The 13,514-nt window shown below is 38.2% G+C and overlaps 1 protein-coding gene across 1 annotated transcript in view; it reads left to right on the top strand.

Annotated features, from left to right (window-relative positions):
* Positions 1–9,425, top strand: part of FMNL2 (formin like 2) — a 296,967-nt gene extending 287,542 nt beyond the window's left edge. Inside the window, exon 26 of the mRNA XM_069472569.1 lies at positions 7,351–9,425. Coding sequence (XP_069328670.1) covers positions 7,351–7,460 — 110 coding nt within the window. The 3' untranslated portion in view covers positions 7,461–9,425. The remainder of the gene's footprint in view (positions 1–7,350) is intronic.
* The last annotated feature ends 4,089 nt before the right edge of the window (positions 9,426–13,514 follow it).

The raw sequence follows: 13,514 nt of genomic DNA, 5'->3' as shown, positions 1-13,514 counted from the left end.
TGGATAAGACCCATTCAGCTCTGTACTAACCACAGTCCAGGCCTGCTCTTTTAAAGCCTCTGTGCTCATTCACAGTAGCTAAAGTCACTAGGTACTTTCACTGGGATGAGCCAACAGGCTTCTAGCCCAGGGTTGGAGACTGGTGGTTCTATTAGCTAAGAAGTGTGCTTAACCCAGCTTGGTTCTTGTCCGATTAAATTCTAGCTTAATGCTTTCTCTTTGAACCAATTCTCCCAGGTTTCTGTACATCCTCTTACAGATCAGAATGATAACTTGAGCCACTGTCTTGTAACAGTGGCAGCAAGTGACTTTTCTTTCATGTCTGTTGCACATGAATGTTGTCAGCTTCCAGTTACTTAAAAGCTTTTTATTATGGGATGGTCCAAAACTATGCAAAAGCACAGAGAACAATGTGAAATCCCATGTACCCTTCATCTATTTCAACGATTATCAAGTCATAACCAATCCCGTACACGTGTGCCCTACCCCCCGCCCCCCATGCCTAAGCCATGGGGTTATTTTGAAGCACAGTCCAAGATACGTAATTTCATTTGGAAATATTTCAGTATGTATCTTCAAAAGATAAGGACTCCTAAAAACAAAAACACATCCACAGTATTATCATACTTCCCTAAATCTAACAGTTCCTTAGTATCAAATATCTAGTCATTATTCACATTTTCCCAAATTGTCCTCATTTTTTGAAAATATAATTTCTAGACTTTTGACTTCTCATTTCTTGTTATAGCTCAGTCAGCATTATAAATTGGGATCCCAAACTGTCAAAACCACAAATTTTTCTCAACAGCTCAGACCCAGGAAAATTAAATAGATAATTAGATAGATTAGATACATTAAAAAGGAAGTCAATAAGAAAATCCCTTGCCAGATTAAAGCAGTGTAAGTGCTGAGTGAGTGGGACAGTGGCTGGTGAAAATGCCATTTTCTACGCACGGTGCACACACATTGCACACATGTGTGCCCATTGGTATCTCGGTGTACACCCTGCAGTGGCTTGCAGATAAAGCCCCCATTGTTTAGCATCTCTCCTTGCCTCCACCACACTGGAGGAGAAACTCTACTCTGAGCAAGACCAGGAAGAGATCTCCTCCCTAGGTAAGCACGTCTTGGGTCTCAGTGCCACAGAATTAACTTGTAGGCAGGGAGGCATCCAGCCCTGCACATTAAGAACTTGGAGTTCTTTTTTCATTAATGTGTTCTCCATCCCAAGGACACCTGGCTTTATAAAATGAATGGAATGTACATTTCCTATTTGCCTGACCTAAACCATTAATCTACCAGAGGAGGTGAATGAATATCTACTTAAAAGGCAATTGCTATTCTCCTTGGAGTATTTTCCATTTTCTGCCCCACTCCCAAGCCCCAGATTAACTCTTTTGGACTTTTATGAACTAATTTGAATATGTATTCCTTTCCCCTTTCCTGCCCCCTCCCCCACCCCATCCCCGGGAATGATTAACAAAGCACTAACCATGTACTAATGCAGTAGATTTTGGCTTTTTACTCTCTCTCTCTTCTGTTTGTGTTGTTTGGCTGTCATTTTCCATGCAGCGCTGAAGACTGTGCCCTTTACTGCTCGCACCGCCAAGCGTGGCTCTCGGTTTTTCTGCGAACCTGTTCTCACTGAGGAATACCATTACTAAACTATTACTCTTTCTCGCCTGATGCTTTAAAAGGTTGCTACAGGTTTTTTGACCTCTTATGTCCCCCTCTGTGTGTCTGTCAGGGCCAATCACCATGCTAGCATGGAATTGCCATCTCCATCATGTTATGTTTTGTGTTGTCCTTGTGCTGCATGGTTTTGCATTTCCGTCAGTACTGCTCACTCACACTTCAATACATAGGTGTATCCATATTACGGTGACGGGTCTGGGTGTATGTAACAGCTGAATTAATGAATTGCTTGCAGAGATTTTCTGAAAAATAGTAAATAGCATACTTCTTTGAGAATCAGTATTGGGACCAAGTAGATTGTTTGTAGAATACATCTTTGAACACAAAATGACAGTCTTTAATAACAATAACTACTGTACCTAACATTTATTGAGCACTTACTGTGTTGTTATAGGTTTACATATATTAGGTTATTATGTATGAAATGTCCAATTTCCTGAAGTACTAAGTTTGACAGTTGATATCTCTGACTTTTCACTCTGTCACTTCTTGTTTTATTTTTATTGTGAAGGTACATCCTCATATTGTGAAGGTACATCCTCAGTCTTTCAAACGCACATTTTGGCTTGTGATCTTTCACATTTTTTTTTAGAGCAATTTTTGTGTGGCTTGTGATTATCTTTCACATTTTTTTTAGAGCAATTTTTGTGTGGCTTGTGATTATCTTTCACATTTTTTTTTTTAGAGCAATTTTTGTGAAACCATGGGTAAGTCAAAAATTTGTGTTATTTTCGAATATGAGTTCCATTGTGAAACTGATGCAGTGCAGACAGCTCGAAGTATCAATGAAGTGTTTGGGAAGGATGTGGCTAATGAATGCATAGTATGTCAATGGTTTGAGAAGTTCCATTCTGGTGATTTTAATCTTGAAAATGAGCCATGTGGGCTACCTGAGACCAAGATGGATAATGATGAGCTGAGAGCTGTAGTGGAAACAAATCCATCTCAACCTATGTGTGAATTAGGAGCAAAGTTTGATGTTACTATTCCAACAATATTGGACCGTTTGAAACAAATTGGCAAGGTAAAGAAGCTGGATAGATGGGTTCTGCATGAATTAAATGAGTGTCAGAAGAGAAATTATCTGTAAGCTTGCCTTTCTTTGCTGTCACGACATAAAGGTGGACCATTTTTCTACACTGTATTATTTTTTATTTTTTTATTTTTTGGAGCTAGGATCTCACTCTGTCCCCCCAGCTAGAGTCCAGTGGTGGCGTCATAGCTCACTGAAACCTCAAAATCCTGGGCTCAAGCGATCTTCCTGCCTTAGCCTCCCTAGTAGCTGGGACTATAGGCATGTGCCACCACATCCAGCTAATTTTTTCCATCTTTAGTAGAGATGGGGTCTTACTCTTGTTCAGGCTAGTGTCGAACTTCTGAGCTCAAGTCCTCCTCCTGCCTTGGCCTCCCAGAATGCTAGGTCTATACTGTATTGTTACATGTGATGAAAAATGGATTCTTTTTGACTGTCACAGCATTTGGCACAATGATTGGCTAAAGATGAAAGTGTTGAAACAGTTCAAAACTACATATTCATCAAAAAAAGCTAATGCTGTCTGTTTGGTGGTCCAGCGCTGGTATTGTCCACTACAGCTTCGTGAAACCTGGTTATTCGATTACAGAGGATGTCTACCACAACCAATTGGACCAAACATCTTGAGAATGCTTGCAGTTAAGCACTCAAGATTGGTCAATAAAGCTAGGCCAATCCTCTTGACCGCATGCCGCACAAACAACGCAGCTCAAACTACAGAAGCTGGACTTGGAAACTCTCTGTCATCCACTGTATTCACCAGACCTTAACGCCCAGTAACTACCACTTTGTCCAGGCTTTGGACCACTTCTTGCAAGGCAAAATATGCAATTCTCAACCAGCTGTGGAAAACGCTTTCCGGATTTCATGATTTCATCGCTACTTGCTCTCCAGAATTCTTCGCTGCTGGCATAAGCAAGCTACAATAAAATGACAAAACTGTGTTGATAGTTTAGTTGTATACTTTGATTAACTGTACTGCTTCTTGTTTGAGATATATATAATAAACTACACTTTTGATTAGAAATCGGACATTTCATATTTAATGACCTAATAACCCCTTTCTTTTGTACCCAGTTAACACGTTTTGATAATAAAATGACCTGCTGTACAAAAGTGCTCAGGAACGCAAAGTGCTCTAAAGTTGCAAGATGATTTGTAGAAGGAACGATGAACTACACACAGCTGTAAACTGGTCCTTTCTTTAACTGTCTCCTATAGTCCATAGTATGATGGAATTCATAATATGAGCTAACACAGGGAGCTCTTTTGACCTAGAAAACCTGAATATGTTGATTTAGGCAAGCCGTAGCCTCACAGCACCCTACCCTGGGCAGGTCACCTACTCCCTCTGAGTTTCATGCCCAAGTTGAACTATCAGCAATTCCATGTTGGAGAAAAGCTGTGAGGCAGGAAGTGAAAACAAAGGCCTAGGTGCTCCCCACCATCTTATTCATGCCTCTTCATTGGTGGCTCTATTCCATGTCAAACCCAGGATATTTCTTCTGTGATGACATATTTGGATCTGGTTCTTTGGTCAGGATGGTGGCACCAGAAATACTGATAATAAATACCTATCATCAGAAAAGGCCACTGTCCTTAGAATTCAAAAGAAATGATCAAATTTTCACAAAAAGTAACTTCCTGGGCTTAGTTAGTTCTCGATGCCTAATAAGGAACAAACTTCTCTCCAGTGCCTAGTTGATTAGAAAAGAGACAAGGGAAGTACATACTCTGATTGGAAACAGCCATTGATAGACTCTCATGCTGAGATTGACATGGAACTGGGTATGTGTTTATTTCATGGCATAACTATTCTGTGAATTGCACTTACTGTGTATGTTGTACCTCTGAACATCTCAAAGGACATAGTGTGTCATTGCCTGCTCTGCAGTGTACTTACCCACCAGTGCTTATTAACAGGCTAGAAACTCTCATCTGCTTGGCTGATGTTTGCTGTCAGTTTTGCTGCTGGATTATCTATCTTTCTGGAGCCAATCTTCAAAGCAGCTTGAAACTGGGTGGTCAGAGAGCTGGGTGGGAAGATGCACTTATCCTTCCCTTGTTTTACCTAACACTTCTTATAGTAATGACCTCCTACTGTCTTCCTTTGTTGGCTAACGTGCCCAGGAATGTTAAGCACTAAGTTGAGTTGCTTTCCATTTTCATCCCATTTTTATTTAACCATCATTTTGTGTTTTTGTTTTTTTTTCTGTTTAGCCTTAAAGAAGAATAATATCACTAAATTTCCAAATGTTCACTCGAGGGTAAGGATTTCTTCTAGCACACCGGTGGTGGAGGATACACAGAGCTGGCAAGCATCACTTTTTACTTAGCTTCCTCCTCTCTCTGTATCAGATCAATGGTTTCAATCTATGGCTGAGGTTAATACTGGTGAGAATCTGACCAGGGAGAAGTCTTTGTACCTCACATTCCAGTGATGTGAGGCATGAGCCTCTCTGTTGGACTCTTTCTCGGCCTGCTTCTGTGTTCTCAAGTGTGATGGCTTGAGCAAGGTATTCGCTGATTATACTTGCTTTGAGTGCTAGGCTTCTTTCCCTTACCCCCCTTCTTGGCTTTCAAGTTATTCAGTTAACCCCATTTTGATCTGAAAAGATTGAAAGCAGGTCCTGGCCAGCGAACATGACCTACAGCCTTTGAAGTATTAGGATCTTTAGAACTAATTGCTCAGAGGACTGAAGAACCACAAAACTACATATCCTTAGCCAAAAGTGGAATTCTGACCTTCCATTACTAATCTGGGTAGGAAAAAGGAGCTGAGAAGATTAGGGCTTACAAAGCTATTCTTTCCTTGAATTTAGGAGTAGGGCAGGGTCACAAATTCCAGTATGTCAAGAGCCAGGAAGGTAACAGGCCTGGTGGGGACTGTGCTGAACCTGAGAGCATAGGTCTCAGTTCCAGTTTATTTGTGCCATTTGGGCCTATTATTGCTGGAGCTTCCAATTTTTCAAAAGAAACCAGAAACCCTAGTTTTTATGTTAATTACCAAATTTAAATATCAGGAAACTGTATTTTAAAATATGGGGGTATGGTGGAGCAAACATTCTATCAGCTCTATTTTCAATTTACTGAGTAGATAAAGGGATAAAAAAGATTCAGTCTGGTTTAATTGTATTATTTATAAAAGTAGAGTGTTTCCGGCCGGGCGCGGTGGCTCACGCCTGTAATCCTAGCTCTCTGGGAGGCCGAGGCGGGTGGATCGCTTGAGGTCAGGAGTTCGAGACCAGCCTGAGCAAGAGCGAGACCCCGTCTCTACTAAAAATAGAAAGAAATTATATGGACAACTAAAAATCTATATAGAAAAAATTAGCCGGGCATAGTGGCACATGCCTGTAGTCCCAGCTACTCAGGAGGCTGAGGCAGTAGGATCGCTTAAGCGGAGGAGTCTGAGGTTGCTGTGAGCTAAGCTGACGCCACGGCACTCACTCTAGCCTGGGCAACAAAGTGAGACTCTGTCTCAACAAAGGAAAAAAAAAAAAAAAAGTAGAGTGTTTCCTAGCAGAAGTTAACAATACTAAGTTTAATGAAAGGGAAATAAATAGTAATCAAACAAGACATGGGGAAAAAGTACAAAGCCTTTTAAATTTTTTCCCCCCACAATACCCTGACTCCATCAAAAGGAGGCTACCTGCTGGATGGGCTACCTGCGCTATTCAAGAAAGCATGCCTTCATATTTAGAATGCTTACATAAAGTTCCCCTGTTTATTCCACTTCATCCCAATAGAGCAATGCCTACTTAAACCAGTATACAGTGATTGATTTTATTCATTCAACAAGGCTTCCTCCCCCACCCCCCACCCCGCCAAATGTCAGGCATTCTGCTTTACACTAGGAATATAAACTGGAACATGTAGGGAGGGCCCATACAACCTCTCCCTGTTGGTGAAACAAAAAATATTGGGTGGTAGAGCTGGGTATAGTGGTGCATGCCTATAGTCCCAGCTACTTGGGAGGCTTGAGGTGGGAGGATCACTTGAGCCCAGGAGTTCAAGTTCAGCCTGGGCAATGTGGCAGAAAACTATGTTCAGGAAATGCAGTTTGATTTTGCTTTAGATTTAATGGTTAATTGAGCATTATGTTTCTATTTAACAGAATAAAACAATAACCTCAACTAGCATAGTGAAATGAAAATAACAACCTGTATCTGTAAACTAAGGCCTTGAGGGTCCTTCCTTGTTAAAACTTCAAGGATAAGACAGGACAAGGCAGTCTGTTTTATTAGTTTAAAACTTATTGCAATTATTGCTGATATTCGGGCTTCCAGAAAAAAAGACAATAAACAAGACACAGCTGCTTCCAATTGAAAAAAAATTTCAAAATAAGACATCAGCTAGACTCTCTGGCCAGTGACAAAAATAATCTATGTATTTTTCTCTCTTGAAGTCCCAGAATCCTAGCAGTACTATGTCACATTTTGTTTTATTATAAATATGGAAGGGAAATGTACATGTCTTTGATTCAATGCTTGATGAGTTTGAAGGGCCCATTAGCTGACTCTTCTACACAAGCTGCTTTGATTGGCTGCCAGCTGGCCTTTGTCTTGCTTGGACACATGATAGTAAAGGTTGCTATTCTCTCATTGGAGCTCTCCTCTTTACAGATCTTAGAAACCAACCATACCGACGAGCCGATGCGGTGAGGAGAAGTGTCAGGCGGCGCTTTGATGATCAGAACTTGCGTTCTGTTAATGGCGCGGAAATAACGATGTGAACCCAAGATCTGCCTGCATGAATAGAGGGTGTGCGTGAACAAAACTGCCCACGTGAACTTTATGTGTTATCATTTAACTGCAGCCTTGAATACATAAAATATTCTTAAAGGCTCAGAATTAGCAAACACATAGGAATTTAAAAATGATGGGCTCTCCTTTGAACCCTTGTTAACAAGTGCCTAAAAATGGAAGTACCTGCTCAGATTAATCAAAGCAATAGGATTTGATTTGATTAGGTATCTTTTTACACACCAGTATGTTATTTTTTTTTAACCAAAATGTAAATTTCACATTAAATCCATTACCTGCCATTGTGATTGTCCCACGATGGCCCACCCTGGTTTCCTGATAATTTGTAAATAACATGGATGCATCAGATTAATTTTGTGTTTCAGCCATATCCATATTCACCTTTGTGTTTCTAAAGACTTGCAACATGGAAGAAGGGAAAAGTCACACGATAAACTCCTTTGGTCCATAACCAAGCTCTAGCAAAGTGCAAACAGGATGCAACTGCAGTGGCACAAGTCACTCAAACTCTGTTTCTAGTTTCACATTCTATTTCTGTGCTAGGGAAGGATGCTCTGTGAGAGATGTTCACCAGTGTGAATGCAAGGATATGATGGCATAAAATGTTGTATAAGACTTATTTGCAGTACTGTGTTCTTCAGCTTAAGGCAGCTTTTTAATGCAAATATATTTATTAATTAGCACTAAAATTAACAGCTCAGTGATCAGTGTTAGGATTTCTGAGGACCATTATGGGTTAATCCTGATAATAGAAATGGGTGCCTTGCTAGCCAGGGAGAAGTTTTCTAGCTCTATCAAGTATTCAAGGTTACATCTGCTAGCAGAGTAGCGTTAGGAACCTGGCCTTATTCTCCTCTGACAATCGCAGGATTTTTCGTTTCTTTTTTCCTTTTGTGAATTGGAGAAGATACATTTGGCATCATGTATCAAAGCTAAATTATTTCTGCATTTCCCAGATCACTTATAGGGAATTGCAATAAAGTCACTGAAAAATGTTAACATTGATATTATATACTTAAATAATATGCAGTGGGACTAAATGGCCAATTAAGCCACTGTTTTTCCTTCCTCTCTGGTAGGGCACTTGATCCATTCCAAAGTCAAAAACTGGACTGAAGCTAAATTTGTACTTTTCATAATATACATTCTGCTTTTGGCTTGCCTTCTTGGTACCTTGCATCAGTATATTAATTGTAAAGTTTATTGTATAGTATTTAACCGCTGAATTTCTTATTTTATGTTGTGCTTATGTGAACCCCTTGGTGAAGGTCCTTTTTCCTTGGATAATGTGTAGTTATATGATCTTTCTAAATGTACAGATATTTTGCTATGAAATTGGTGTTTTTTATGGTTTTTACACTTCTCTTTAATTCCCACCTAAGCCTCTAGGTAATATTGTAAATATTGTTTAAAAATGCATCAGCCTATGCTATACAATCTGAATGTTATTTTAACTTATAGGTTTTTTTTGTTTGTTTTAATATATATATTTAACTACAAGGACAGCTTAGGGATCAGTTACCACACTTCACTTTAGCATACCTATTTACAGAAAGATTACTTTTAAACTGCCACCTGGGGGCACACTTCCATAAATGTGTACTTTAAAAAGAACGTGCCAAGATTTTGTCTTTCTGTTGACTTAACATTCATTTTGATGAAAATACCAATTTGACCATAACATGTAACACAAATAGTTGGACCTTTACCATAAAAGCAGCTGTTTTCCAAAACTCAATGCTGACATGCGTATGTTAAAATAATTGCCTATTTATTATTCTATAAAGAGACAATAATGTTGGTATGTTCTTTTCTGTTTGTCTATTAATGGGCCTGCTTCTTAGCAATATTAGAAATGTTTTATAAAAGCAATTCATGTTACTTTTCTGGTCTTTTCATGGCATATGAGCAAATAAAAACTATTTACACTACTATTCTATAATGTATTTTGCAATGGTATATTTTAGGGGGTTTTAGCAGTTTTATATAGACTTTGATTTACTAGACACAAGTACGTCTTGCTGTTTGATCTCAGAATCCAAATACATTTGGTAAAATTGGGCAAGAATCCCTCCCCATATAAACTTTTGACCGCTTGCTGTATGGAACATAGGAACAAAATAGATTTTGGTAGTGAGGGATGCATCTCCAAAATCATATTTATAAACGTATTGCTTCCAGAGGAATAGCACTTGCTTGGCAAGATGCCACCCCTCAAATGTGTTTTAATTAGGGTGTTGTACAAATATAAATAGGTTATGTGTGAACTACACAGAGGTAACCCTTTACCTGACAATCATCCAGGTTAGCAAGGTACACATAAGCAGCTTGGCCCTCATTGCACACACATAGTGGTGTTTTTAACAATAACACCAAGTCATCTGAAAAGTTTAACATTTAGTATTATATTTTCATGGAAATGAGAAATTATAATTTTAGAAGACCCTTCAATTATCTTAAAAAAGCTTAATTGTCACAACTACCATGGCATACTTTACATTTCTCACAGTTGGCTGTTTACAGATTATATGCAGTTATCTTCATGTTACTCCTCACAAGCCTGTGAGGTAGTCATTGTTAACACCATTGTGCACACTAGGTAAATGACTTAGCAAAGTTAAGTGACTTGCCTAGGGTCACCAATCTAGTAGGTGAAAGCGCATGTATAAACCTTAGGTCTTTGTTGCCAATTTAGTGCATTTTCCACTACACCAGTTATATGATGTATTTGAAGCTTTATTTTATAAAAGTAAGGAAAAGTTTAATTCTGGACTTAGACTCTCTAGTTTTAGACCAACACAAGTGCCTAATGGTAAGGCAGATAGTTAGGCTTAGGGCATTTATATACCAGTAGCAGTCATTTGGGGGTTTTTTTGTTTTGAGAGGGTCTCGCTAGAGTAGAGTGGTGCCATCAGTCATAGCTCATTGTAACCTCGAACTCCTAATCCTCCCATCTCAGCTTTCTGAGTAGCTGGGACTACAGGCGTGTGCACCACCGCACCAGGGTAATTTTTAAAATTTTTTGTAGAGACAGGGTCTCATTATGTTGCTCTGGCTGGTCTCAAACTCCTGGCCTCAAGCAATACCCATACCTCAACCTCCCAAAGTGCTGAGATTACAGGTGTAAGCCTCCATGCCAGGCCACGTTTGTTTTTTAAAAGATGTTTATCAATGACTCTGAATTGGAATTAAGTACCCTTGTTCCCCACTCCCCATCCTCTTACCCTAATAGTCACTGCAAAGTCCAAGAACCCTCCTGACTTGAGTCTGCTTTGGCATAGAATGGGACTTGATACCCATCAGATTCTGCTTTGGCTCAAAATACTAGAATTTTCTCTGTAGAATTACCTAAGTTTACACTGGGAGATATGATACTTTTATAATACTAGCTTTACAACTGACTTAACTATTAATTTTTAATACTTGATACAGTAAAATTCTTTGTCCTAATATACTTAATTTTTATTATCAGAAATGTCTGCAAAAATGAGTTTATCAGCACAGTTCATTTTAACAAAAGAATTTGTTTTCCATTTCTTTTTAAAGTAATATCCCATCTCTTCCCATGAAAAAATTTGAAGCAAGAAACAAATGCACGAATAAAGTGTTGATAGACATTTTTGGTCTAACATTTTATCAAGAAAAGCAAAAATTACACTGCGAAAATAGAATGTGGGCATCTAGCAACTCACAGCACAGAACTTACTGCCTATGAGGAGTGCTTACAGGAAAAAGTTGACACAAACCCAACTTATTCAGTTAAAAGATGCCTGTTTTCTAATATATTTATTTACAAAAGGTCTAATTTTATGTAATTATCAGGTTCTTTACATCAGAACAACAAATTAACAGAGGTGAAAAATCTGGTAATTACAAAACACAGAAAATAGAAACCTTGTTCCCTCTATTACTCACCTTTCAGAACAAGTCCTCCGTTCAGTTGTGTAGAGGTAGGCAAGAAGACCAACACCTACCAAAAAGTTTGCAGGCAGGACCAAAAAAATGTTTATAAATAACACATTTAGATACTCTAAGGAATAGCATAGAACAGCATCAGCAAATGGCTTAGTTTGAATCTGATCTGATTTGCCAGCCACTCACTCTTTCAGTCTATGATTGGAGTTGGGGAGGATTAGCCAGTTGACATCGACTTCACACCCAGGGTAATTAAAATTCAATTACCAGTCACTAACAGTGAGGTGGCCTTGAACTACTAGATCCTATGGAGAATCACTAAAGCAGTTTTGCCAGTCTTTATATAGCAAGTTTAAAAAGTAGAGCCTCTACTATAGTTAAGGAACTTAAGTCAGGTAGGCAAACTAAAATGGAGGGCTGGGAAGAATGTGTGGCTAACTGGAGCAAAATCATCTCTCTCACTTCCCACCTCACCTTTAAGTCAGTTCCAATAAACTGAGTGACTCCCACGTTACTGTGATTCACTTCTATTCACAAGAGCCCAAAATTGATTATTTTTCAACTTAGAATTTAAATTGTATGTTTTCACTAAGAAGCTCTTGGACATTTATTCCTAAAGTAACAGGTAAGGTATAGTCAGTCACTGGACCTTATTTTAGGTGCACTTCAATTATGACTGTGGGTGGCTTTAGTGGTGTGGTAGTATGGTTTATTGCAATGCCTTTTCAAGCCCTTTAATACAGATGATGGTACCCTGAATGCTGGATGAGTACATGTACCAACTGATATTTTACATTTATTCAGTAAGTGCCTACTATGTGTTGGGCACTGCCTGAATTCACAGGGATATATTTACAACAGTGAATGCAACAAATCCCTGCCACCAAGAAACTTACATGGCCACCATTTAAGACAAAAGAACTGGAAAACTTGAGAGCAAGGTAAGAATAAGGAGGTAAGAATTATTAGACTGGTATGTGCTATCAAAAGCACAGAATATGATAAGCCTAGTATTATAAGCCTAATAAAATACAGTTCCAGGAAAATAACTTGTGACATTATTTTGCTTTTCCTTTTTGTAAAATGAGTGGTTTTACCTAAGAGAATGTAGGATAGTTGAATTAAGATCTACCTAGTACTGACAGATACATCTCCAAGGGAAAAAAGCCCCAGATTTGAGATAGAAGGAATTAATATACTTTGCTTCATTTTATTTAGAAATATTTAGTTTTAAAAGCTGAAGTTCTTTAGTTTTATAATTTAAATTACATAATATACTTAAAATCCTATTTAAAAAAGATATTCATCATCACTCTTCCCTGGGTACCATTCGATTAGAAACAGTTCTCTCTTACATAGCATCTAAGCTTTAAAAAAATCTTTATATAAAGGGGTTACCCTTTTCTGGACAAAAAAAATAGTAAACAGTGGCTGCCTAGCCAGCACTTAGCTGACTTGTTAGCACTGGAAGAAAACCAGGAGCATTTAGGCAAATGTTCTTAAAGCATATATTAATAATTGAAGTTTATAATTGAATGAAAGCTATGGATTATATAGCTTAAAACTATAGAAACATTCCAGAAAAATGCATACAGAAGCTATTTCAGGAGTTTGTATAGTTTCTTCACCCCACCACTATGAACTGTCTGCCTTCCTCTAGAACAATCCTTTTTCATTTTATAGTTGTATGAAGTGAGCCTCAATTAAGTAAAAGTCAAAAGATGAAATACTGTGATTAATCACCAGATTTACTGGGATGTATAAAAAGTATTACATGCTGAAAAATCTGAATAATTGATATGCTGAAGCTACTCTGGGTAATGATAATGAAATGCCGGCTACTATGTTGAAAAAATGTGATGGGGACCATTGCTTTTATTTAAAAGCATTACATTATCTGAATTCACTTAGGATGAGCACATACTTCATACTTGATTGGCTAAATTATCTACCTTTTCATACAAATTCAATTTTCCCACATAAAAATTATGGACTCGGAGAAAAAAGAATCAAATATTTAAGGTCCCAATTTTGACTATGTATGATATTAAATGTTATTAGTGAATTTGATCCAATAATTCATTAGTATTCATGATACTGAGGGAAGA

Source organism: Eulemur rufifrons, chromosome 1 (genome assembly GCF_041146395.1).
Source record: "Eulemur rufifrons isolate Redbay chromosome 1, OSU_ERuf_1, whole genome shotgun sequence".
Classification (NCBI taxonomy): Eukaryota; Metazoa; Chordata; class Mammalia; order Primates; family Lemuridae; genus Eulemur; species Eulemur rufifrons.
This window is presented reverse-complemented; position numbering and strand designations above follow the sequence as displayed.